This window comes from Botryllus schlosseri, chromosome 5 (genome assembly GCF_051294905.1).
Source record: "Botryllus schlosseri isolate E-star chromosome 5, Bs_hap1, whole genome shotgun sequence".
Lineage (NCBI taxonomy): Eukaryota > Metazoa > Chordata > Ascidiacea > Stolidobranchia > Styelidae > Botryllus > Botryllus schlosseri.
In genome coordinates, this window is record NC_137240.1 from 22,694,636 (window position 1) to 22,722,435 (window position 27,800).

At 40.7% G+C, this 27,800-nt stretch overlaps 1 protein-coding gene across 5 annotated transcripts; it reads right to left on the reverse strand.

The window, feature by feature from the left end:
* Positions 1 to 26,204, reverse strand: LOC145439431 (SCL-interrupting locus protein homolog). Of its 5 annotated transcripts, XM_080316909.1 has the most exons (27): positions 25,323 to 26,204; positions 25,011 to 25,138; positions 23,945 to 24,135; positions 22,309 to 22,493; positions 22,146 to 22,230; positions 21,239 to 21,410; positions 20,322 to 20,492; positions 18,734 to 18,854; positions 18,443 to 18,664; positions 17,762 to 18,025; positions 16,645 to 17,341; positions 15,532 to 15,627; positions 15,214 to 15,352; positions 14,444 to 14,819; positions 13,649 to 13,761; positions 10,087 to 10,215; positions 9,944 to 10,026; positions 8,704 to 8,837; positions 7,710 to 7,828; positions 7,536 to 7,651; positions 7,128 to 7,179; positions 7,036 to 7,069; positions 4,470 to 4,672; positions 3,038 to 3,131; positions 2,194 to 2,328; positions 1,702 to 1,825; positions 1 to 701 (listed from the first exon to the last, which is right to left on the reverse strand). In XM_080316909.1, the coding sequence occupies exons 2-27, from the start codon at positions 25,115 to 25,117 to the stop codon at positions 592 to 594; spliced, it is 4,272 nt and encodes a 1,423-aa protein (XP_080173035.1). In that variant the 5' UTR covers positions 25,118 to 25,138; positions 25,323 to 26,204; the 3' UTR covers positions 1 to 591. The 5 variants fall into 5 exon arrangements, with proteins under 5 accessions (XP_080173035.1, XP_080173039.1, XP_080173037.1 ...); XM_080316913.1 differs by lacking the exon at positions 25,323 to 26,204 and having other exon boundaries at positions 22,309 to 22,355; positions 25,011 to 25,284; XM_080316911.1 differs by lacking the exon at positions 25,323 to 26,204 and having other exon boundaries at positions 1,702 to 1,822; positions 25,011 to 25,284.
* Positions 26,205 to 27,800: the final 1,596 nt, after the last annotated feature.

Genomic DNA, 27,800 nt, shown 5'->3' on the forward strand with positions numbered 1-27,800 from the left:
TACTGCATTTTCAGTTTTTTATTTTAGAACACTGCGGCTGGACAAATGCTAGTAAGGGCTACAACAACTAAGAAGCAACGAATATCACTACAATGATCAGATCATACAAGAAGAAGAACATAAAATTCAAAGACAATATCGACAGCAAATTGAATCACTACCCAAACAGCACAAAGTCACCACATCACATATTCACATCATATATAAATATATATATGCAGAGTTATTATAGGAAATGCCACTATCAATGAAACAATTTGTAAGCAAATTGCAAAATTCACAGCTAGACCACTATTACATTCAAATCAAGAAAACTGGCCTAGCAACTGTACAATTGTAACAGCATAGCTTTCACCAGTGGAGAGTTGTGAAGCTATCTATGTCTTTGTACGTCGGTGTCAAAAATTGCTATTAACAGCACCATAATGACATGTCAGGTTACACGAAGGAATACCAACACCTCATCTAAACCATGTGCCCCTTTGAAAATTTGAAACAATATCAATGACCATTTACCATCATTTTTCAACCCATGGAACCCCGGTTTAAGTGCCACATGCGAAACTGTCTTCCATGGTCAAATGCCGTTCATCAGGTACGGCAATGGGCCAGTTGCTTCTTTTCTCTGAAAGCGTCCGCCACTCTAGCGGTCAGTACTGGTTCGCTGTCCAGATTTTCCGGTTTCCCGCTTCTGGGATAGTCTGCAAATGCGGAAGGTTATGCAACGCACAGACGTAAAATTACACGCAATTAAGACTGGACAAAACCAGGAACCTGACTGCTTCGACTCTGAAGCGGTTATTAGGCTTCCAGTCGAGTATCAATCAATATGACGTAACAACAGTATGAGTGATGTGGAAAGTTCCATTAGAATGTACCTTTTGTGTGACCATTTTATATCACATTAAAGATTATTTAGTATTTTTACGACCATACCTATTTAATTGCACTTAGTTACAATGCTGTGGGTTGATCACGACCCCACAGTTATGTAATTTCCACTAACCTATGTAGCTTTGCACTATATATTTCGTGTGCTACTAATGAAGGCTTACAGTAGGGCCGGGCAACATACGGTCCGCAAGGGATTTTGACCGACCCTGAAAGTGAAATTCTATTCTGAAAGTATAAACAAATTTTATGTGTCACAGAATGAATCAAAGTTTGCCAACCTGAGAAATATGGACATGAAACTACTTGCTTTGTTTAGGCATACATACATTTTCGACCACAAACACTAAACGAGACAAGGCTGCGTTTCAGTGCAACTGATGTTCACGTGCAGTCTTTACTCAGGGTTTCTGGATCCGACATGCAGCCAAATCCACACACTAGGGCTGTTCCAAATAACGTTTTTATAAATTGACAGAAAAATGAAAAAAAAAATCAAATTCAACTCGTGTGCGTTTACATCTACGATTTGGAACCGAGCCGAATTTGATGCGCGGCGTTTTCTTCGGCAGCACAACAATTAAATCAGTGAATCTCCGGAATCCGAAAAAAAATGTTACTTTTTACCAACCCCACTCATGTGGATATGCCTTTAGACTTGACTTCTACGTAACAGTTTTAAAAGCGTAACCACTTGCATTTGTGAACTTAAAATTCTGTTAAGCAGAAACTAGTTCCTGGATAGGCTTACATCGCTTTTAGTATTGGCATTTCTAGTTCAAGAGTAGTTTACCAAAACTAGCTTAACACCTGAGTATTTGGGCGAAGAAAACCGTCTGTCGCGACGTCTTCCTGAAACATTGTCGATATCACCTTCCGATTGCTCTCTGAAGCGGTTCCTTGGCCAGCTTTCGGCTAATGATTCTTTTTCCTGTTGGAAATTTGAATATAATTCACTAAACCATTATGCTGAACGACTTACTCTCGGAGGTTGTCAGTAGAGCTGCTCAAAAAAAGTTATTTTTGGACAACTATACTGTAGCGGACTGACAAAGTGACATCTGACAATTTTCAAAGTGGCCATTGGCGAAATTGCACCCTGCAGTTTTGAAATAAACGAAGTCCGATAAACTGTAAAAAGTATGCAAAGCCACAACCAAATCTACTTTTAATAATTATCTTGCTCATTGTTGAACTTCAAATAGGGATTTACAACATCCATCAACCTTGGTAAATCATTAATCCACTCGAGTATATTATACTTAAAAATGTAAATTAAAACGGGTTGAAAAAACGACATACTTTATGCTCCGAGAATTGATCCGACGTTCTCTGAGAACTTTGAGGTGTTTTGTGGGTTGCTGCAATGTCCGCTTTTGAGTTTCTTGCCAGCTTTTTGTACTCGGCTACCGCTTGCAATATTTCGGGCGATAATATCTGTAAATTTTTACATAGATCGCCATCAATTGATCGCATTTTCATATCCAGGAGTTATGAATGGAAAATTGACAATAGCAGAACACAGGAAAAGGTCAAGGTATCCATCCTTTGGTGCTAATAACGTGGGGATGTGGAATATTAGTTTCTAAAGCACATAAATGAGTAGGTATCTCATAATCTAAATGCGGGAGAGACCGCCTTAATTAAACATGGCTGTAACGGTGACTGGTTTTCCTTGACAATACTAGCAATAATAGTAGTAGTAGAAATGCAGTCTAGAGAAAGCTTTGACCTGAAAAACAATTTTACCATAATAATCAAGTCTACACACCACACAGTTATGTTTCAGCAGAAGCGGCCTCTCATATACTACAGGTGATGTTAATTGACCGATTGTTGAGTGAAGGCATTACCTATGAGACAGTCATTATGGGAAATACATCTGCGTAGGGATTTGACGCAGTGTTCATTTTGTCCAGGTTTACTAAATCAGGAGATAAAAATGTAACTTTAGCGTTTAACCGGGTCCTTAATCCTGGGTTGTGAAATCCTGATGAATGCGATAATCGACACTTTAATCAACCCAACATCAAGATCTCCGCCCTGATGTAGCTAAGGGTAAATAGACTTCGTTTTCGCAAGATTCATCTGAAAGTGTCTAAGACTGTTCCTGCATAATGTTCATTCCAGGTTTTCCACAAGCTACCTGCGAAAGCTCGTTTTCTTTTGCCTTCTCGATTCGACGGAATGCTTTAGTCTCTCCACTTTTGACCTTTGCGTTCTTCGACGGTGCGATGTTTCTGCCAATAAAAACAAAGTAGCGTGATGTATTTTTCTTTACAAATATTAAAAATAACTACCAATGCTTATAACCACCGCACTTATTAACATAGTGCATTAACATTCGCACACTTACCAAAACCCAAAGTACCATGCCCAAAGTTGTCCAAAACAGTAACTTGTGCTACAATTTTAGGTAGGAACTAATAGGCTTTGAAAGGTATTTAGCAGACAGAAGAAATAGTCCTGGTCAATAAGGTCGCAAACATTTGTAAGCTGACAAAAAGCAACAAAAAGCAGATTTTTAAAACAACATTATCGGTTGATTATGACGTAGGGGTCGAATCACAATTTGATTATAACAATATAGCCGATAAAAATAATGCGAACTATCCAGAAATCAACACAATTTTGAGAAGTAACGTTAAGTGTATTCATCTTCAGAACCTAATGACGTAGCAGTGAGAAGCAATCAGAAACTCCTATTACATTATATCAGGGGTCGCCAACTCAAAACGGGTCGCGGGCCACTTTTCAAATTTTGTAGCGGCTGCGTGCCGCATGAATTCTATATCGATATCAAGTAGTCAACCACGTTTTAAAACTCTACGTCAGTACCAAGCTGTGCTACCTAACATAGGCGATGGGTACAGTGTAAAAAGAAGTGATATTTCAAGGAATGAAAATACAACAAAGGATCACTGTGATCAATTTCATTTTATTTTGAACTCTGAGCTGTGAAAGATACCTGGAAACTCTTTCGGGGGCTAGCGAGATACGTTACTAGCTAAGAGACCATCTCCACGCAAAGCTTGATCGTGTGTGGAAGCCCTAAGCCAGTGGTTCTCAATCCTTTCTAGACATGCCCCCCTTTATGATACTGAAAAATTATGCGCCCCCCTTATTGTCATATCACAAAATACATCCATCATGCTTGCTAGTAATACCAACGGATAGTTTGATGGCATGGAAGGCTACGAATGTTGATGAGAGAATTCTACAATATGAATTGTGGATTATACACAGAGCAAAGAGCAATAACTATAACTATAAATACGAGATAAATCCCGCAAAGAGCGAAAAATTTTTCAGTTGACCGCAGCTTCGCGCCACTTTCAGCTGCTTTCAAGCCACCAGTTTCAGTACTACTGCCCTAAGCCGTTTTCTAAGCGTCTCGGTCTTGGCAGTGTTTGCACCATTGCACATCAATTTCAAAATGCTTTCTTAGCTTTCTTCCGAAACCTCAAATCAAGTCGCGGGCCGCGAGTTGGTGACCCCTGCATTATATCAAATGAGTAGAAATGCCTCTCAATTGGCCTGGGTTCGTTATTTTATATTATAATTCCCCAAAATCATACCCATTTTCACTAGTGAGTGGACTTCCGGTGTTGCTGGACCGGGTCAGTTGCTTGTGGTCATGGTTGGCATCGGAAGACGGCGTTTGTTGTCTGTGATTGTCCAAATCGTCCAGAAAAGGCAGAATCATGTCCAGCGTGTCGCCGAGATGAACTTTCAGCTGCGAGAACCCATTCTCCGATTTCGCCTCGTTATCTTCGGTCGCCTACAAACCAGTATACAAAGTGACGTTTTTATTATGTAAAGTGCAAAAATATCTTCAGACTTTGACAATTAATTTCAGTTTGCAAAAACACTGGCATTTCATGCATTTTTCACATAGTACAAGCTGATTTTGTCTGGACATACACAATATATTCGGTGGGTCAACAGGTGATTATCCAGATGATATTAAAAGAGGACTTTCGCTTTGGATATACTTCTTTAACCCTTTGTAACCGGCCGGCCTACTGACCAAAATTTTACTGTATCCACAAAAAATAACGATAAAATGTCATCCATATGGCTTAAATCGACGCCCAATATATTGCCGTAAACCTGAAGTAGCCGCCTAGCGGTCTGAGATACTCTCACGGCTCAGACGCTAGAGGGAATAACGTTATGCGAGAAAATGTTTGTGATTTTATTGAAAATAAAATATAATTTTGTTCTTCTATATCTCCTGACGTCATACCTAGGCCCTCTTTTGGTATATGGCCACCTGATTGCCTTCCGCATGAATCTCTACGTTCCAATGATACATTACACGCTACTATAGCGCTTCATAGCCCAGCGCTACGATCTTGGAAAGGTAGGGATGATAAGCACAATCACGCGGCCGCCGCCGATGAGTAATCGATTACGTAATCTCGTATTCTCGCTGAAGGCAACGCGCGTGCAGCTCTACATAACATAGTAACTGCCTGCGCAATTTTCCCTTAGATCGTATATATCTCCATGCTATTGAAGTGTTATCCAACCCCAGTTGCTTGTTATATGTAACTTGCAACTGCATAAGGGATCCGTAAGTATACACATATTGCCTTATTCGGCACTGCCCAGCGCCCATATACGCTCGAAAAGTCATTTCACGTAATACATTATTGCTTTATTTCACATCAATTTGAACTGTATTCTACACGGCTAGTGTTCCATGTATGATCAACAGTATTCATAGAAGCCAACAGTAACTTCGTGTGTCATCTAAGACTGATATATAACTGCCTCTATATGATGTTGTTATTGCAGGCTCGGGTACCAAAATAGCCTAACTCGCACGCTTATTTGTGTAGTGTTAGGGTTGGTGTTGGCTTTCTTATACAAAACTAAGCTTCATGATAGGGATATTGATGAATATGTCAGGATAATGGCTAACCATACGTACAATTTGCTATTGCATGAAGCAATTGTACATCTGTTTGAAACTGCAGCGAGTCGGGTGATCTTACGCAGCCATGATTTTCACGTAATAAGCTATGCTTCTTTCACGTCAATTTGAAACAACTTCTACGTGCTAATCTTCGATATAAGGACTTTCATATAATAGTATGACCAACAACAAGTCATAGAAGATAATTGTAATTGGTTATATCACGTCTAGAACGGAAGATACAATGGTTTATATTTCAGGCGGTCATTCACGCGAACATCATTATAAATTCAATTTTGCGGGAAACGTTTTTGCGTGTTTTATCTGCATTTCAAGCAGGATATACATTGCAATAATAGGTTATACATAGTCTGATGTATGCGTATTTATAAGAGCTATCCATACAAACCGATTGCAATAGTTTATGACCAATACAGGTCTAGCTATCTTCGATTAAATACCGACTCTTCTGTGTTAAACAGTCGCGGTCTAGTATACTAGACCGCCGGTCGCAAAGGGTTAATCTTTATGAAATCACTGAGAATTTGCGATGCACGTTAGAACCATTTACTGAACCAGCCAATATTCGACATAAACTGTTGGAAATTGAAAAGGGGATTTCCTGCTCCCTAAATACCCCTTGATACGGCTCAGGATTCATAATCCTTATTAATAGCGCAATGGTAAGTGGGACCAAACTGGAACGGGCATGTGATCAAGGCAGTGCCAAGTCATTTCAGCTCTTCACTGCATTTTTCTAACGTTGAAATTCTGTGATGTTTCAAAATGATTATTTCATCGATCTGACAAAACACTCGAAATGAACCGGAATATTTTCGGCTGACAGTAAACCAGGGGTAGGCTGAATCGTCATAAACTAGTAGACCTTTCAAATGAACTGTGCCTATCAACAGTCGCATCACCAAACAGAACGGTCAGCACCATAAAAAAATTAGTATAATGTCAGTGATATATGAAGTTCTCTTGAAACAAGTATTGGCCAAAAATATTCCTATCTTCCCCAATATGAATTCAATTCAATGATATATTGATTTCCTGTATTCCAAGAGCCTCTTCACAAAACACCGCGATGGCCAGCATCGTTTCCAGAACTAAACTGGGAAATTAGGTGAAAAGCAAAGCCGGCAATGATTTCTCAAAAATTAAATACATTCGACATAAATATAGCCAGTGCGTATAAATACAAATGAAATAATTACTTGGAACGGCAGAGGTTCTTCAGAGCTCGCCCTCCTGCAAATACAATAGAGATTTATTGCTGCAAAGCCACCGATTACAACGTCGTAATTACCGCATATCTTCCGAAAACCTCCTGTTACTTTCGCCGCATTCTTTGTGGCGCTCTGTTGGCAAGAAAAAAAAAATGTGGTCAAATTAGTCATCGTCGCTACTCACGTAGAAGTAGAAAAAACACTGCAAATTAATACTCAATAACAAGGGCTGTAACTAAGTCACAAGGTCCCGAGTCACAAGTCAATCTCACTTTTATAGTTTTGAGTAGAAGTAGAAGTAATACAGTGACTTCCCACTCAATTACAAGTATAGGTAGCGATTTCAAAGATATTTAAAAACTAGTCCACGTGGAGTCAGAAGACTCCAAAGACTATGAAGGCTCACAAATTAAGAGTTTGCAAGGTTGTAATGATTTAAAACCGCTGCTCTAGACGTATTTGAAATGCCTGTAGAAGCAATGTCGCACCGAAATCTTGTGCTCTTCCGTTGCTAATCACATCTTGTTTCGCAGAGTCTTCTTCCGTGTCTTCATCACTGCCCGATTCCGACGCGTCAATCAATCCGTACTTCTGCATGTAACGCCTTCCAAGACAAGGTATCGTTAACGTAAAAGCCAGAAAACATTGCCAGGCAGACTCACTTTGTGGCCAACGACATGTTGCATGGTGACACCAGACTCATGCCCGGAAGATCGCCGTCGGTTTCCGATTTGGAATCGATGTCAAACTGACCAGGGGATTCTTTCACGGGTGTGCCGTTCTGAACAAAGCGAACATGCGATCAAAACTTTCCTTACTGGATAAGAAACGTTACAGCTCTCAACATGTCCAAAGGGCTGTTCATAAAAAGCATTTTTTCCCAATCTTCCTTGTTAGGCGTTTAAATCGTAAAGCTGTCTAGAAACCGATGCACACCATATTCGAATCCATTCCAGCCGGTAATCGCGAAGCTATTAGTTTGAAAATGTTATTATATATTATTGAAAAAGAATGTCTCAAAGTCGAAATCAACGACGCATAAGAATTTCGGCTAAATTCCAACCAGTAGAAGCGAAGTTGTTTGTGTTTTTAGTTAATCATTCTGAGATTACCCACCGTCAATATTATTTTTTCGAATCCATAACTTCCAACTGCCATTACTTCGCCTCTACCCGTAGGAATTTAGCCAAAATTGTTGTGCAACGTTAATTCAGACAACTTAACGATTTCATAGGGTTGCCAGTAAAATTTCATACAATTTTTAAAAAATATTTTACAATTAATTCAATATCTTCAAATTCTAATAGAATCACGATTACTAGTTGGAATGGATTAAAATTTGGTGCAAATCTTTTTTTTTTAGGCAGCCTGACGATTTAATCACCTAGCACGCAAGGTTTGGAGATGATAGTTTTTTTAACAGTCCTACTTCACACTCATTCGAGTGACAGATTATTCTAGATTGTTTGAGTGGTAGATTTCACGAGTGAGAATGCTGATACTGGGTTGAGGCGAGTATTGCGTTCAACTGGTGTTATATTCGATTGATTTGAACATAATGTAGATCTGTCGTGGTTGGTATACACCCAGTTTCGTGATAAGAAGCAGGGAAAATTCATGAAACTCTCAAGGTCAATTCGGCGATTGCAATCATACCGGAGTCCCCGTCATCAGATGAGGAATGCTGGTTGATTGCTTCGATAAACATGCGATCTCTTCCAATTGCTCGTTCGACAAATATTTCAGTGCGATAGCATTGGCGTGCATACTCAGATCTGTAGCGGACGGAGCTTAAAAACAAGGTAGGCTACATATTAAAGTAACGACAAGTATCATATCATTCTTCAGTTTATTACATGAAGAGACTTCCGGCATGATATATTAAGCTAGGTGCTTGCTCATTATTTCATGTTGGTACACAAACCAAAGCAATTTGGATGTAGGCACCTGGGTATGAGACGCCAGTGAATTAAAACATCAAATTTGGAATAAGGACACTGATGATCTGCCACTGTTGCAGCAGCAGGCTACACTTTTTTAGTATCAAGAAGCTCATATTGACCAACTATAGGAATTCATCTATGTCACATACACACCACATGCCAGTACAAAAGGGTTGCTCAAAATTTCTGTTTTTCTCCCGGATTTCGGGGATCCACTCATTATATTGTTAGGTTGCCTAAAAAATGACGCTGCACATCAAATTTGGCTCAATTCCAACCAGCCAAATTTGGTGTGCATAGTTTTTTTAGGCAACCTAAAGATTTAATTAGTGAATCGCCGGAATCTGGATAAAATTAATTTTTGAGCAACCCTGCTGCACAGATTTGCGATATAACCCGGCCCCCAACCTAACCCTAATCATTCGAGCCTTTTCCCATTATTGCAAAATTGTATTTATCAGAGAAATACCGCAATCAGCGAAGCGCATGTTTAAACAATGATTATGATGCCATGAAGTGCCAAAGTCAAACCAACTAGCAATCCCAACCCAAAACCTAACTCAGCTGACAATTTACGCCAGTATTTACTGTGTAGGCCTACTATCTCGTACATACAAGCGATTATTTTATACTTGTTGCTGGTGGGCTTAATGAAACTACAGAGAATATGATGCTTCACTATTTCCACGAATCAGAAACAGTGCTTTCGAGTGATTTTAACCTGCTATTCGATTTCAAAAACAATGCAATATGTCGATATCCAGGTACGTTCTGATGGTGACGTTGAATTTCCGAGTGCCCGAGAAACAAAACACAGTTAATCTTTACCAAGTCATCTCCTGTGATGTTATATCGGTATTGTTAAGCATACGCTTCTCAAATTCCTTCTATTCACTTTGAAACAACTTTTGCTTGTCTAGTTCAGACAGAAAGCATACACAAAACACACTTACTGGGACATATGTTTCCAGACGAAGAGTTTTTCAGCAGTAATGACAGACTCGCGAGATGAGGGATCACAGAGTCAGCAATTGCACTGCAACACGGAAAATCAAATGATTCGGAGACAAAATGGATTTAAGAATAGCGTCCACACCATTTTTGAGCCCCCGAAGTTGCTTCAAAGCCGTTACCGGCCCACGCAAAGTTATCGTCTTCCACTTTGACACCCATCTTTCGAAGCTGCTTCTTGGTAGCTTTGGACACACGGTTTTCACTCGCAGTCCTACGGGAAATTTGTTGTTTGAATATTTCACGTCACAACTATACAGATCTATGGATTATTTCATCTTGCCCAAAAACAAAACAATAGATTTCCTGTTTGGATGAAAAAAGGGGTGAGGGTTGAGAAATACCCAAATTTACCTACCATTAATTTATTAGGGTCAAGTACATGTGTTGAAAAACTCACACCTAGCTTATGATAAATGTTAGCTAGTATAGGCTAAGCTCCACGTTTGCATGCGAAGATAAGAAATCCAAGAGAAATAAATATGTTAAAGGGGCACTGCACTCGAAAAATGATGTGGTCTCGAATTGAAGGGCAAAATGAAAAACAAATTTTTGCCGCAGTCGTTTTCTTCAGATCGCCACCCTAATGGAGCTTTAATTTATTAAAATTTCCACAAGAACTTAACGCTCCAGCAGTCACGCAGAGATCGAACTTTATATAGTTGTCAGCCGATGTTATGAAGGAAATATGTCGTACACGCAGCACCGTAACTGCCGCACCCCAAACCCCCCAATTGGGGGGGGGGGGGGCCGAGCTCGAAGAGGGCCCAAAATTATTTCGTGAATTAGCATAAATCATAGAGTATTTTTTGAAAATTTATAAAAAAATTCAAAAATTTTTCGCGCCGCGCGCGAATTCAAGTAGCCGTGTTTCTTTATTATTGGGTATTGGGCCATTACGGCGCCACGACCCACCAATACATACAATCAAGTTTCAGGCCATATAACATGCGACTCCAAGAAGTGTGCCAGAACGATCGGCAGCGAGAAAACCTTGGCCGAAAAGGACTGCCCTTACACTGACCGGAAACTTCGTTATGCATATACAAAATACATATAGGTATAATTGACCATAGGCGCCTAAATGACTGGCGCCGAATATTCCTGTCTTGGCAATCTGAACCTCACGAGACAAATAGGCTACCATCCCGCAGGGAAGAATTATATGCCAGTAAAGAACTACCAATTTGAAATCGTGTGCATCTTTTAGTTTAGTACGTTTGGGCGATTCTATATTTTTTGATATAGCAGACTGGAGGTTACGTCATCATGTAACGAAGTCGTACCAACGGGTCCGCCCGTCCGAATATGTTTAATTATTATTTACGGGCCCTACAGTTTCCTAGACACCTCACTCAGCTCTACCGGTAAATCTAATACGTGAGCAGAGAGGACAAGTAATTGATAGCAATATATATGCAATTCCCGATCTTATTGACCTATTTTATTTTGAATTATCGAAAATTTTCGAGCTCCACGCTGGCTCACTAAACGGTGATCTTGATTTCGTGGCAGATGCGAACAACGGGGCGGGGGGTCGGTTTATCACCCTATAGGAGTTCAAGACCTAAGTGTTTTGAGGGGCCTGACGAAGTGCTGTTTCGTTCCTGTCAACGGATATACGCCCGAAGATGTTTAATTATTATTGAGTGGTCCTACCTTTTCAAACACAACTCAATCGGCTCAACCGGTCAATCTGATTACGTGAGGAGAGAGAGGATAAAAATTGATACCAATATGTTTTCAATTCCCGATTATATTGACCGATTCAATCATGAATTATAGAAATTTTTCGCACTTCGCGCGATTAGTCGAGAGAGGCTGCCTAAAACGGACACTCGATTTAGATTATAAATAGCGGTGAACAGCCATCATCTAGCCTGAGGGGGCCAATAGCAACGTTTGGGGGTGGCTGACGAGGTGCTGTTACGGCCCTGGGTATTGATAACTAATTTACGGATAGATGTGCAACAAGTGACTCACGATTAATTACGCCGAGATGCGTACTGCTTAGCCGGCAAAAAAATAGCATAATTGGTAGTCCTATAGCTCGCGACCCAAGCGTCTGAATAATTTGATATGATGGCGTTTATCGAAAGGAGTTGTCGCACTGATTCCAAAAATACGAATTGAAATCTCGCCAGGGCAATAAAACTACTCCGAAATAGCCAGCAAAGGTTGATTGTTCTGAACAACGGGAGCGCGGCAACACAATGGCTAATGGCGTCAAGCGAATGGTCGAAACAATGCGAATTTTCATATTATGGTGACTATTTTGGGTTCCTTTCATTGCCCTGGTATTCGTGCGGCCGCGACCGTACTCTGAAATTCTAAATTTGGCCCTGCCACCGAAAAAGGTTCGGAACCACTGGTCTATGCCCTTATGCTGACCAAAGACTTCGTTATATCTACAAAATACATATAGGTTTAATTGTCCATAGGCGCCTAAATGACTGGCGCCGAATGTTCCTGTCTTTGCAATCTGAACCTCACAAGACAAATACCATCCCGCTGGGAAAAATTTTATGCCAATGAAGAAATACCAATTGGAAATCGTGTGCGTCTCTTAGTTTAGAAGCCTACGTTTGGGCGATTCTATATTTTTTGATATAGCAGACTGGAAGTCACGAAATAACATCATGTAACGAAGTCATATAAACGAGTCCGCCCGCCCGAAGATGTTTAATTATTATTTACGGGCCCTCCCGTTTTCAAGACACTTCTCTCCGCTCTACCGGCAAATCTGATTACGTGAGCAGAGAGAAGATAAAAATTGATAACAATATATATGCAATTCCCGATCATACTGACCGATTCAGTCATGAATTCTTTAAATTTCCCGCGCTTTGGCGACAAAAGCTGATTCACTAAACAAACTCCCAACGCATAATAGAAATAGCGGTAAACAGGGTATCGCTGGAGGGGGGGTCTGGGGGGCGCAGCCCCCCAGAAGTTAGGTCTATAACCCCATGGGGGGCCCACGACCAAAGTTTTGGGGGGGGGCCTGGCGAAGTGCTGTTACGGCCCTGCGTACACGCCAAGGTGGTTTAGATACCGCGTTCAACGGAAGATGTTCAGTCAGGAGATTTATGTCAAAATTGGGCCTAGGGTATTCTATTTCTGTCGTGTGCAACATATTTCCTTCATAACATCGGCTGACAACTATATAAAGTTCGATCTCTGCGTGACTGCTGGAGCTTGAAGTTCTTGTGGAAATTTCAATAAATTGTAGCTCCATTAACGGTGCCGTTCTGAAGAAAATGGCTGTGGCCAAATTTTTTTTTCTCGTTTTGCTCTTCAATTTGAGACGACATCATTTTAGAGTGTAGTGCCCCTTTAAGTCTTTCGCCCGTCAGACTTCCAGTTAGTCCAGCATCTTAATTCAATACAGCTGGAGATGTCACTCACTCCATTTCGCGTACAAATGTTTGCACACAAGATAGAAAAACGGGAGAAACGCGCTATCGCAAAGCTACAAATTGTAGACAAGTCAAGAAATATTTGCGACAGAATAGGCATTTCAGAAGGAGGATGTTTTGAACTCACCTCCGTATGCTACCGACTAACAATTACCCTCAAACCGGTTTCACACACCGGAATTTCTGCCGAGTGTAGAAGCAAATTACTAATGCTTGTTCTACTCTTACCTCGCCAATTTCGACTTTTTGCTTCTCTTTCCCTCAATTCTTGGCGTCGAGCCATTGGATTTCGCAGGTTGCGCTTCCCTATTACTTTCTGCATTTTGTAGCATCCCGCACACCTAAATATCGAAAAAAATCAATAACATCACATGATAGCATAACCATGCCTATTTTATTGCACTTTGGAACAATGCTGTGGATTTATCTTGATCACAACTTCAGGATTCCACAGCGGAAAATACTATCAAAACTATAATTTCCGTTGATAAATTAACTATTTCAGGTCAGGGCGAATGATCTCAGTACCGGTACTCGAAAAAATCTTTTCTTACTACTCGAATCCAACCATTAGAATTACCATACAATTCAGATTACAGTACTTCAATCATAGTGCCCTGGTCCTGCTTATAAGCTACATTCAACCGAGAGCGAAATTTACAATTGAGTAGTTTATTCATTATTCATATCGAAATGAACCAGAATATATTCGGCTGACACTCGTCAGGCGTAATCGTCAGCAACAAGTAGAGAATTGGAAAAAACATTGTGTATCAGCATTCAGCATCGTGTCACAAAATGTGAAGTCACCGCCATGAAATTTCGAATAATCAGGGCAGAGAGAGAGAAATTGTCAAGAAGAATTATAGACTTAATGCTATTCTCATGCCATGGAAGACTTCACACCTTCATTGTCAGTATCGCAGAATACCAAATAGGTAGTACAAATGGAGTAGTGATTGTAACAGTTCAAGTAGAGTATGGAGCTGATATATTGGTAAAGTTACAATCGCTATGGCCCACCTGGTCCAAAAGATTCTTCACAAAGCGTTCGTCTTTCAGGTCCTCGGAAAGTTCGCTTTTATCTTCTGCAGCCTGCAGCGACTTGTCCAAATTAATTGGCGGCACAACGCACATGCTCGCGCTCTCGCCCAGCACGGGGCTGTCGTGGACGTCCCACATTTCACACCGGGCCGGCTTACCGCCAGGCGTGCCAAACGGAGACTGTTCCGTGCTGGTGTCTAACACGGGCAGGTCCACTTTCATGGACGACGCCGGGCTACGAGTGTCCAAGTCATCATTGTTGGCGGTCGCTATTTCGCGTAGATTCGTTTCGTCAAGGTGTATGCTGGCGTAATCCGAGCCTGCGTATTTATCTGCAGACTGCCCGCTATCGCACCTGAATGGATAAATTGTTTATCGCTTCAGGGGTTCTTAACCCGCCATCACTAAGGCGCAGTACCGTTACAAGAATAGCGTGGTGGGTATAACGCAGAGTGAATGTGAATGTAATGTTATTGCTTCGAAATATACCTGGTCTTAAAAGCACAGTTTGGGCCAACAATTGCAGCATAGTGGCTAAGGCCAAAGTAGATTGTGAACTCTTTATTACGAGAAGACGTAGGAAAACAAGTTGAAATTTCAGAATCAAGTTAAAATTTGTGCTTCATCTCTCCAATTAATGGACAAGCATCCAACTTCTTGAAGTTTGCAGTTCGATTACAAATGGTCACATCTTTGGAATTTAGCCCTGCATTTACTATGGATTTTTAGACATTCATAATAAAACTTACCGCAAAGGGGTTTGCGGAGCTGAGTTTGATAAATGCACATTCGAATCCACCTCCTTAAAAGACATCTGTAGTGGAAGAGTCGTTGACAGCACCTCGCTCTCAATATTCTCCTTCGTGCCGTCGTTGGAAACATCTTCTGCTGAAGCAGGTTGCATTTTTATTACTGAGAATTAACATTACATGAATGCTAGCCATCTGTAGCTTGACCAAAACACCACAATCGATGTATTTTAAGTAAACGAACAAAAATCCACAGAGGACCATTAAATTAGGTTTGATGCCTGGATATGATGCGAGCAGATCCCAACAAAGAATTACCTTCTTCACTATCTACTTCATGGCAGGTCTTCATGGAGGTATCCATGGTGGTTCCTTGATCTACTTTTAAGCATTCTTCCAAATCAGGTGATGGTTCTGAAAAGTGTAAAACAGCGTGATATGTCGTTTCTAGAAACAAACGTACAGCATCTCTCAAACTGCTAATGCTACACCACACAATTACCTCGATTTTGATAATCATGCATGGTTCTGGCACAAAAGATTGCACGGTTTCACGGCCCAGAAAATATTACAGATTAGACCTGCGAATTCAACCGGCCGGCACAGGTGGGATTTTCCGGAAAAATTCGCTCCACTTTTCAAAACTGTGAAATCCGACCTCAATGGGATGCAAAACCAATAAGTAACATAGCGTTGGATTCAGAATTTCAATGCCTAACCACCCACGCCACGAAGCTAGACGAGAGCAAGGTAACAGCTGGTGTATATAATCCTAAGGACAAGACAATACCAGGTTTATGGTGAAACACTCTACTATGCTTTGATAGTATCGATTGAATTAGTAGAGCAAAAGCAGTCACTCATGGCTTGTTCGAAAGAAGACAGCTCTGTCGCAGTGAATAGCACGTCCATATTCGCACTAGGTATACGTTGTGGACTCTATAAGGAAGTATCCAACATGTACATTTTTACAAGCTTATCATGTATTCTTGATTATATACACGCTTCGTTGCCCCGCTCTCGTCTAGCTTCGTGGTGTAGTTGGTTAGGCATTGAAATTCTGTTTCCAACGATATATTGTTGGTTTCGCATCCCATTGGGGTCGCGTTTGAAAAGTAACGAAGTACTTATACTTGCTTGAAGTATTGAAGTGGTTCATGTCAACTTCCGCTACCAATTGCAGTAGCTATGTCCTATGACTATTGTCGTTAGACGGATTAATCGAGGTTTCAAGACTCCCGGATTGGAAAAAAATGCATCAAAACTATAATTCTCGATAAACTCATCATGAAGAGGGGCGTGTAATTTCAATAATCGAATAAATCACCTCTCACTTCTTGACATCAATCATTGTAATTAATACTAGATTGAGATTTAACTCTCCCCAAGCTATCCGATCATACCCGGCCTTACCTACAATGACTCCATTACCTGTCATCACGCTTTGATCAGACGTAGCCACAGTCGAACGCTGCTTCTTCAACAAACTTTGCACCCGCGCGCGCAGCTGTTTCAGCTGCATGTCCTGTTCCAAAAGCAACTGGTATGCCTGAGGCGGAAGGTCCTTCATCCAGTTGGGTAACATTGAACGCGATGCTTGCCCGCCCAGAGGAAAATGCGCCGCTGGCTGGCGTACTGGGTAAGATTGAGTAACAACAGGCAATGGCATGGGTGCTCTATTGTGGACAAGCTGTTGTGTTGGCACGTTTGATTGAAAGACAGGTGCTTGATTTGGATGAGGGTTTACAAACTGATTTTGCGCGTTAGGAACATATTGACGCTGCTGTGAGAATCTAGGATTCTTAGTGCGCTCAACAGTACGAGCGTAAGAGCTGGGCACCGAAGATCTTGACATAGGAAATCCGTGACGATTTGGAGCAAAGTGTCTCGCGTGGGGTGCAGAGTTTTGTGCGTAAGAAGCTGACGGCAGTGTAGGCGCGTTGTGAAGATTTGACAGTCTATGATTGTGCAACTGCGTTGGCTGCGGGTAACCCAGAAAATACTGCGGATTCAGAGGCTTCCTGGGCCGTTCAACGTGATCGGACTGATAATAAAATCGATTCGGGACGGTGAATGCCTTGGCGTCATTCGAAAGTCCTCCGGATATGGTCGGCCTGGGCCCGTTTGCCTGAAAAATGATCTACTTCATCGAACTGCAGACGCTACAATTCGTTTGGGGTATGGAACTCTACAATTCCACAAAACAATATTATCATATTTGGGTCAGCAGAGGTCAAATATTTGGTATACTCAAACCGTTTGTTAAAAGATATCGGGGAAGTCAATCTTACACGAGTATGGTGTATATGAAAACCTAAAAACGCAGAGGACTTTGTTTGACATCAATTACACAAGAAACTTTGTAGGCCTATTGTTAACTTATCACAAAAACCTTTTCGACTGACTCGTGTCTTCAGTAGCAACCGTCAGTAATACAGTGAATTAGCTTATCTCTGTGACATGATATATGATAATAACAAACAACTGGTAGACAGCGTGGTACGGCAGTACGCAAAAATACAATATTTGAGCGAGACGCATACGGTACCTTTATTTGTGTGTCTTGACCGAAAGCTGGTTGATTATCATCGAAAACGATTGATAGCTCGGGCACTGACGGTCTGACAGCATTAGGGGCTTGAAATATCATGTGCGGTGCAGGTAGGGGCATTGGCGTCGTGTCCGAGTCTATGCCTTTCGTGTCGGAGTGTAAGACGAAGCTAACGCCGTTGGACGAACACCTGTCCTTTGAAGCTTTTTCTTTGCAGCCAGGCGCGTTCTTTCTCAGTATAGACTGAGGCGTACTGGATGTCTAAATGTCGAGACAAACGTGTGGTAAGTATCTGAGTACTTCTACTTATGCAACTATTCTAATAGGTTGCCATGACTTTGCTCAGGTTACGATGACTTTCTTTCGAGACCGACAGAGAGAGATGCAAATAGATGCAATACATGAGTTGTAAAAAAATGGGTTGGGAGTACGCTTTAGGGCATTGCAAGGGAGAAACTGGTTGGGAACTATGATAGTTAAAAAAAAATTATCAGCTAACGGCTATGGATGGTTTGCTTATTTTTTCTCGAAAAAAAAAACTGGTGGTTTAGATTCTAGGCTGCTACCCCTAGTTATGAGTACCTACTACCTACTATGTATGCATAGACTATGCATAGCATATTATGTACTGTACACTGTGTCCACTCTCAAGTCACGCATAATCGTACGATCACAAACCTTTTTATCAGATTGCATGTCTCCATCCATTTCGGGCTTACTCTGCAAGCTGCCTCTTCGTACTTCAGGCACAAAAAATGGAGTTACTCTGTTCACAGCCTCATCAAATATCTCCCTTTCCATGAGCCCGCCGGGCGGTACAGATTTAGAAGTTACATCAAAACGAAACTCGAAAGGGTGCTCCATGTCTGCAGTGCATTCGTTGGGAACCTTCACCGATTGCTGAATTAAAGAGGGAAGAAAATATTTAGATTTGCTCCGACTGAAAATTGTGTGCATGGGTGAAGTTACTTCGGCGTAGATGAGATCAAAATTCAACTTTTTGTTGTCGTCGAATTTGGCTTGGAAAAAGAGAGGTTGTTTCGTCATCAGAGAATACAGCACCACAAGGAAATGACCGTTCATCATTAACCTGCAATAAAAATTCAGGCGTAGAGCTCAAACTCAATCCAAGATATATAAAGAAGTAACGCCTGGTGTCTGTAAACAGCACAGGTGGTGAGTACGAAGTAATCAATATTTTATTTAGAGATACGATTGTTGATATACAATGTTCTTTCAAATGCTCTACTGGTTGTTGACGATTACCCCTGACGAGTGTCAGCCGAAAATATTCGGGTTCATTTCAATATGAATATACTATGCAATTGTATATAGAAGTAATCAAGGTAATTCTACATTTTTGGAGTAATCAGGTGGGGGTTGCCTACGTCACTAGCTACTCGACGGCTTATATTTCAGATTGCCTCCACTTCTACTCGAACAGTTGTTTTAGAACGCACTAGCACTTACTTTTATACTGTGTATATGTAAAGCAGACAGTCAATTTGGGATGTCTTAGCAGGATTGTCGTCACTCGAGGCACAATTTTTTGTGACTCGACTTGACTCGGGTCATTATTATTTCCAATGCCAAAAATGACTCGACTCAACACTAGTTAAATTTCATATTGACTCGACTTGTACTCGACTTATTGTGCAATGTGCATGACTCGAACCAAGTCAAATGACTCCAAGACTAGAACAGCCAGGACAGGCATTTCATTGTAAATTCGAAGAATAGTAAATTTTACCGCATTATTGGTATTTCGTCTATCAGTCCCAATACTTGGAAAATAGGCCCAGAAACTTTTAAGACTGAGGAAAATTACGATATTATGAATGAATGTGAGCCATTCTATAACACTCACGCAGAGTTGAAAGAAGTGGGTTGAACCGGATTGAACTGAAAATTGAACAGTGAACAAAATGACTTGGACTCGAGTCGAACAAAGCGACTCGAACTCGACGTTCTGCGAATTGTCATTCACTCTGATTGGAAGGGGTGGTGAATTGAAAATGACTCGACTTGACTCTAGTCAAAACTATGAAAGTGAGATCAACTTGTGACTCGGAACCTTAGCATCACTTTTATGAGCGAAGATGTTATTGAATTGTTGTCATTGAAACAAGAACTAACTTGAAACATATTTTGACTAGGCCGACGTAACAGTGCCTATTGCCGTTGAAAATAGCCACATTCGGCTATGGGCTACAGAATTGTTCCCATTGAAAATTTGAGATTATTGCCAGAATTAATGAACGAGGATAACATGTAAACGTGGGTCTGGATTATATTTCATGTAAATTCTTCATCATTTATTAGATCATTTATCAGTCATAAGTTGACACTCGGCAATTTGGCAGTATGCATTGTGATTGCGTACAGAACAGATATGGAAAAGCGCGTTTGCAAACTCAGAACGCAATGTTTCAATAAGCATCCGTATTTGCAGGCCAACTACAACAAATTGTACCTTAGAAAGTTATGCCAAATCTGGCTAATAGGCCCATCGAACGGTACATGAAAAGTTGTTAATTTGTAGTAACTTGCAGGATACCTTTCTCGGATGTCTTTGCAATGCAGGTATCTCATGCAAGATAGCCAAACCACAGGGCTTTGTACGGACAGAACGCCGCTAATCCATATCCCGACAGTTGGCCCCGGATGAGGTTTTGTGTCCGAATGCACCAGCAGGACAAGCTGTTTAGATTTGTTCAGGCCAATCAACCTGTAATACCAAATGGATTAAAATTCCATTCATGTCTCAAGAAAGAATGGTAACACTTGAGGCAGGGCAAGAGTAGCTGAGTGATTCATTTCGAATACCGCTGATTATGAAGTCACCACAGTATGAATGATGTGGAAAGCTCAAATAGGCTATGTAACTTTTCTTTGACATAAGAAAATAATCTAGGTTCAACACTGCATCAAAATAATTTTGGTATATTTTCAAGGTCCAACCATATCTATGTCGCTTGGCTTTGTGACAACAGCATCAAAACGCCTGGTGGGAATGAGAGTATAATTTCAGTTCCTTTTAAAATCATTTCAATTATAACTGGATTCTATTCGATTACTGTGCCTGACCTTAGCAAAAGTACCATTCATTCATCGTTGGTTCGAGTCTTCACAAGCTGCTTTACATTAAAACATTTTTAGTATATCATTTACTTGGTAATGGAGCTTTTTCGGATTGGAAGTTATCTTTGGATATATTTGTGTCATACAAATACAAGTGGTAAATACGGGAAACTTTGACCGGAGATAATTTGTCTTGTCATAACTCAATACAAACATACTCATTATCCAAAACAATACTCCAAATGGGGTAGGCGATAAAACAAACATCAAGTAGTGAAACTGGTAGCATTTCACACATTCGTACCAGATCAAGATCATAAATTGGTCAATCTTATTGGAGCATTTCGTTTCAATTTGAACTTAAAATGTTCTAATGTTCTAGTAGCAGCTCACCCAGTTTTAGAGCCTGCATTCAACGTAGAAATGTTCAACGGTCCGACGAGATTCTTCGATAGAGCGTTTGGTACAATCGGAACAGGATTAATAGGCACTACGGAAAGGGAATTGGAGATGCACGGCGCGACCCAGCGAAGATCCATTTCGATTTCACTCGAGTGGAGAGCATCTGAATATTTCAAAAAAGCATGCAAGTCATAGTAAATGAAGATTAAAAAGTAGAGAAGTTAATTACCAGACCCCAGCCGATATTCAAAATTTAACAAAACATCTGATAACACAGGTGAAACTGATTAATTTGGGGGGAAAACCATTTTTTTCGATCAAAATGCTCGCGAACGAGACAAAAGTAAAAACTCCTGATAATTCAGACAATTATCCGCTCAATTCAGACAAAGGTTTGGCATTTCCAGGGAGCATGTAGACCAGGGGTGGCCGACCTAACATTTCAAAAAGATAAGTCCCAACCCGAGAAGACCGACAGGACTTCTAACTCTTACCCATTAGGGGGTGCCAGATCTGGGCGATTTCTGAAAAGGGGCGCTGGAGGAAAAAGGTTAAGAATCATTGATCTAAATACTTTACAATGCAACTAACATGAGGTATATCTCTCTTATATTTTATGCGATCATTGATTACAGCAGTACATCGCAGTTGCAATTCAACTATAGATAACACAGCAGTATGGCATTTTATTGAGTCATTGGTCTTTACACGTGACCATGAAACAAAACATTGACTTTCTGCTGAATTTGGACAAAGCCATTTCTTTGGGCCGAAAGTGAATGGAGCCAAAGTTTCCAAACAAGGCGGGGTCTACTGTATAGCGAGCTGTCTCGAAGATAAGGCTACACAGGCTACACTTCACATTAACCTCGGTAAGCATAAAATGCAGGCCACCTACCATTCTTGATGAAAGCAAGCAGACGAAATGGGAAAAAGCTGACATTCTCTGGCGGAGTGTAGCGGGACACTTGGTGATGCAATGTCTGCACGGAAAAAATTCAGAATAAGAATCTAAATCAGTCAATGTGCGAATGAACGGCAACCTATTTGAAATACCATACCTCAAAAAGGTGTTGATATTGTTCAGAGTGGATCGCGCTGCAGTAATCTGAATGAACCAAACATTTCTTAAGAACAAATGGTATAATTATGTCGCCGGGCAATGGAGTGGATGGTACTTTGTCCCCGTCACTCTTGCTTATCCCCGGATCAAATCGGTCGATGTTTACTATGAATCCTTGCTCATCTGCAAGCAAATCATTAACATTGCAAACCTCAACAAATATAAAAAAATATATTTATTGCTTCGGTAGAAAAAATTATCATGACTCGGGATGACAATGACAATGTCCAGGCTACCTTGTAACTGTGGATAGTCTGCAAACAATATATAGAATGTCAGATATGAAGAAACAGATAAATAAAACAATAACAGTTGTGGGCGTGGTAACGTCTTTATGATAAAAATTTGAAGTCATCTCCATATTCAGAGATAAAATAAATGGAATATCGGACAATATTAATATTCATTCACTGCACACCAATTTTGGCTCAATTCTAACCAGTGGAAGCGAAGTGATTATATTAGAAAATTTTGGATATATTTATTAAAAAAATATTTTTTATACATTTTACTGGCTACCCCATGAATTGTTAGTTGTCTGAAAAACGATGCACAACAAATTTCGCTCAATTCAAACCTGTAGAAGCGAAGTTATTGATGTTCAAAATTTAGGATTTCATATCAGAGTATCTAAGGCAGGGCTGGCCAACCTTTTCAGCCAAATGGCCACATTTATTTGACGTACTGTTGCGCGGGTCACTAGCCGCGCCAAGCGCGAAAATTTTTTGAAGTTTACAGGTCAATAATATTGTCACCTGACTATATTGTGGGCCTGCTGTATATCGCTGGGCTCAGTTTGCAAGGACTGGGCTATTGGCGTCTCGACATATCGATATCGAAAGTTTCGACCAAAATGCGCCAATCATTTTGTGCCTAGGTTTCATAGTCGACGGTCTTTCTGCGAGTGCAAACGCAAAGTCGCATATGTTGAACGACACTCTGTCTCGCAATCGCGAATATAGTTAGATTCAATCCGATACATTAGGCGTTCTTTCATTTTCACGAAGGGGCAACAATATTAAAAGCAAGAAATCGAGTGACAACATGTTGCGCGAAGCGCGTAGAAAATTTTTACTTTTGATAAATCTATTGCAAATTATTCTGCTTTATTTTAGTGTACGAAGATCTACCAATATGTGACTGGCTCATGGATCTGCCAATGCGTCGGAACTGATATTTTAGTCAATTCATCTCAAGTGTCGCGGTCAGACTAATCAAATTTTTGGTTGGCCTCACAAGCTCACAATATGTGCAATCCATTTTTGATAACATTAGAAATTTCGGAAATTACCTCGCGGGCCACTCAAAACCTTCTCGCGGGCCACGGGTTGGCCGGCCCTGATCTAAGGTGAGTAGATCTATAATAAATAATGAAAGAATGTGCCTCCGTAAATATACCTACTATTTCTCCAAATCCAAAATTTTGTACTCGAATAAATACGCTTCCACTGGTTGGAATTGAGCCAAAATTGGTGTGCAGCGTTTTTTCAAGTAACCAAATAATTTTATTATATAGCCTAGCCAGCAAAATTTGAAAAAAAAGTTATTTTTGAACAGTCCTATTGTCCACGTACCTTCCCGTAGAGAAGATGTCCCAAGAACAAAACCGTGAAAATAGGAATCCCCCTCGTTCTCATCATTCTTGAGACCTTGCTGACTCGCGTGCCGGTGCGCCAACCGCAAGCATCTCTTCAAGCACAGCAATGAAACTTGGTAACAAGGACGGATCCCTGAATATATTGCTTCTCCGCGTGGCATGCTGTTCCTAGAATTTGAACATATTTTAAAAGGTTTTACAAACACCTGATCTGATCCCAAATTGAATTGTGATTTATATTTTCTGCTGTCATAGGACATAGGACACACTGTGTCGTAAAATGTCTCTGAAGTGTCAATGCTTGACAAAACAAAGGTGTTCTTGACATCAAAGCGATCAGAAAATATGCCTTGGAAAGAACCTCAGGCCTAAAAAATTGTCGGCATGCAACTAATTGGATGATGGTATTTTTCACAGTTCTCGAATCCTGAGCCGCAAGCAATACCAAAACGCTTTCACTTCTGTCCTCGAACAGCCAGTTTAAAGAACTTGCTGCCAAACCAAAGTAGGCCTATCCTGGCCATTTCTTCTACAATCGTGCCATGAGTCCCTGCAGAATGTTACCATGGTGATTGCTGGTCATCTTAATTCATGCCAGGGCCACCAAATTCATTTATTCAACCTCATCTTGATGTAATTTGTGCTTGTACTGGGTAATAATGTTGCAAGGTAACGCATATCTTAAACATATGTTTAAAAGCAATACGGTAAGTTAATGTAATAACATAGTAAATTCAATATGGAGAGCAGCACTGCATTAAATCTCTCTCCTGCGGTACACTAGGCCTATATAAAAGTACAGTTAGATTAGTAAGATAAATATTTATAGAATGCCTAACCAACAGTGAAAAAAGCTAAAATTCTCTTTGAGTATGGAATAATTATCAAACAATTTAATAGTAATAAATTAGTCATTATACTAATGTATATATCATTTTAGTTATACGTGCAGTTCCAGCATTCAGTTGTCCAACAAGTAACAACACTCAAGCATCTCTGAACGAAAAGGATTAATGAAATGGTAATCTAATTCATCAACTCACCACAATAATGTGTCAGCATCTTTGTGAGCTCTGATGTGACTCGGATTGTCAAAGACCGAATTATCTCCTTGGTTGAAATAATTTGGCTCGGTAGATGCCTCCGTCATTCCCTTGGTTCACTTCAAGTTCTTTTGATTAATATAATCTGGGCATAACATGAATTACACAGAACCAAGTACATTACTGTATTTATTCAGATACGTTGACAATTAGAAAACAATTCGTTACGATTCGGTACCAGATATCAAATATATTTTATAATTTACAACAAGGGTTTTGTTGAAAAATTACAATATCAAAGCTCTAAATTACCAATAATAAGGTGTCGAAAATGAAGTACCAAGTAGTTAAATTTTCACCCTCCTGTCTATAGTTCAAGTTCTGGTCGTAATCTGAACAAATTTTGATAGATCCATTACGTAAATGAGAGGCATATCGACGAATAGTCGACAAACAATAGCTGGCCTACCGTACGTCCCTGAAAAGTGAAATAACCACAAAACAAGTTCAAAATATCACCAAAATTGTACGTCTGCTTTGGAAGAGCACCCTCTTCACCCGAAAAACAAAATCTAACCTACACATTTATATAGCCTTTGGTAGGCCTACCTGCACACAGCAAGTCGTGCAGGCGGTGCAGCACAATCAAAGTCAGGTTTATACTAAGAAAACAAGCCTATTCTGTGTCTAATTCTGGATGGAACCGTTTGGTTGTTCGCATTGTGGTTGGAGTGAATTGGTGATGATCGTAGCATTTTTGCCATATTCTACACAGGGGATTTCGCGTGGTAGTGACATCCTGCGACCAGCGCTAGCTACGCAGAAACGCTGGCGAACTGGGTTCAATTTTTATTCTTTATCAAGTGAGCAAACGACACTCTGCTAAACGACTAAAAATCCTGTGACTTCAGTTCCATGTCAGGTACGCTGTACGCTGAAAACAATATACGGAAAGTATCATTTATAACAGTCATCTGGTCAGGTCAGGGTCAGGTAAGCAAAGCAGGTCAGGATCAGGATAGTATGATACACGACTGCATTACAGTGCTCAGTACATACCAGGGTGGGTACAGTAACCTCGGCCTGTACCAGTACATCGCTACGGTACCTAGTAGTATAGGTAGCTATAGGTAGCTTCGCTCTGGCTACGGCACTATGGTAGCTTCGCATAACGGTTTCGAAAGTACCACCAAATATATTTGCTGAAGCGTATCAAAACAAATGAAATTTAACGGCTTTGCACTTTATAGCAGGGATGAGCGAGTATTTATTTCTGAGAATCCAAATCAGGGTTGTAATGACTCGAGTCAGACTCGAGTCACGATTTTCGGATGACTCGACTCGACTCGAGTCATTTTCTCAAAATACGGAAATGACTCGACTCGACTCGAGTCAATCTGTGTATTGACTCGACTTGGACTCGAGTCATTGTGCATGACTCGAAGCAAGTCATTGACTCGAGATTCAGACGGCCAAGACCGACATTTCATTGTAATTTCGAAGGCAACACATTATTGGGATTTCGTATGTTGGTACTGGTGCTTGAAAATGCGACCAGAAACTGCTAAAAGTGAGGAAATAGGCCTTTTGCAGGACTTCGATCACGTGACTAGATACGCATAGCAACAACAAATTGGTTAGCAAGCTACTTTCTCGCGCACCTGCTTCAGTGCTAAATATCGCATAGTGTACTGTTGATTTCTGGTTGTAAACGTTTCGGAAATTTGTTGTAGAAGTCATCAGAGATTTACCTATGCTAGATGTCAATCCTGTACAAAGCACATCGAATGATATCGTCAGAATTACGCAGAAATCCGTCGTTAACGTAGCCGTATTTCGGATACAGTATATTATCGTTTTCGGGCTGTAAACGTTCGCAAGTGTCATGGAGATGCGCAAGGATTCAAATATGTTGGATGTCTTTGATTCATGAACTATGTAAACTCCCTGCGTCAAAATGATCAACACTGTAGCCGTTATTTGGTAGTCAACTATGATTTTATGACACAAAATTCGACATTGCAGGACATTGACTGCGTGATATTTATGAGAAGGGTTGGTGCTCTCGCTTTACAAATGGGAAAAAAAGTTTGCAAATGGGCAAGGATTTACTTTCCAAATGGGCAAGAAAGTTTGCGAATGGGAAAGTATTTACTTTGCAAATGGCCAAGAAGTTTGCAAATGGGCAAGGATTGATTTCACTTTGCAAATGGCCAAGAACGGTCAAAAATCACGACTTTTCATTGTATCGCATTTTTTGTGGTGTATTGAACTGATAAAATTGCTAATAAACCAATGATGATGGGTGGGGTCATCAGCACCCTCAGTTGAGCAAGAGCCAGATGGGTCCTCTCCCGCAAATTCGGCGAAATCCAATTCCAAATTAAAAAATCTAGATCTTCATCCAAAACTGACGTCAGTTAGTTCGTGCTACCATGTGACCCCCATCGCCAGATTCACCACCGCTAATTCGGATAAATCCAGATTTAGTTGGTGCTGTCAAAACTCACGACATGGTGGGGTCGTCAGCCCCCCAGTTGAGCAAGACCCAGATGAGGCCTCCCTCCACACATTCCGAGAAATCCAAATTCGAAAATCCAGATCTTCATCCAAAACTGGCGTCAGTTAGATCGTGCTGCCATGTGACCCCCGCATCCCCCATCACCACCACCAATTTTGATAAATCCAAATCCAGAATTAGTTGGTGCGGTCAGCCCTCCAGTCGAGCAAGACCCAGATGAGTCCGCCTCCCACATATTCGGCGAAATCCGATCGTGGTCAAAACTCACG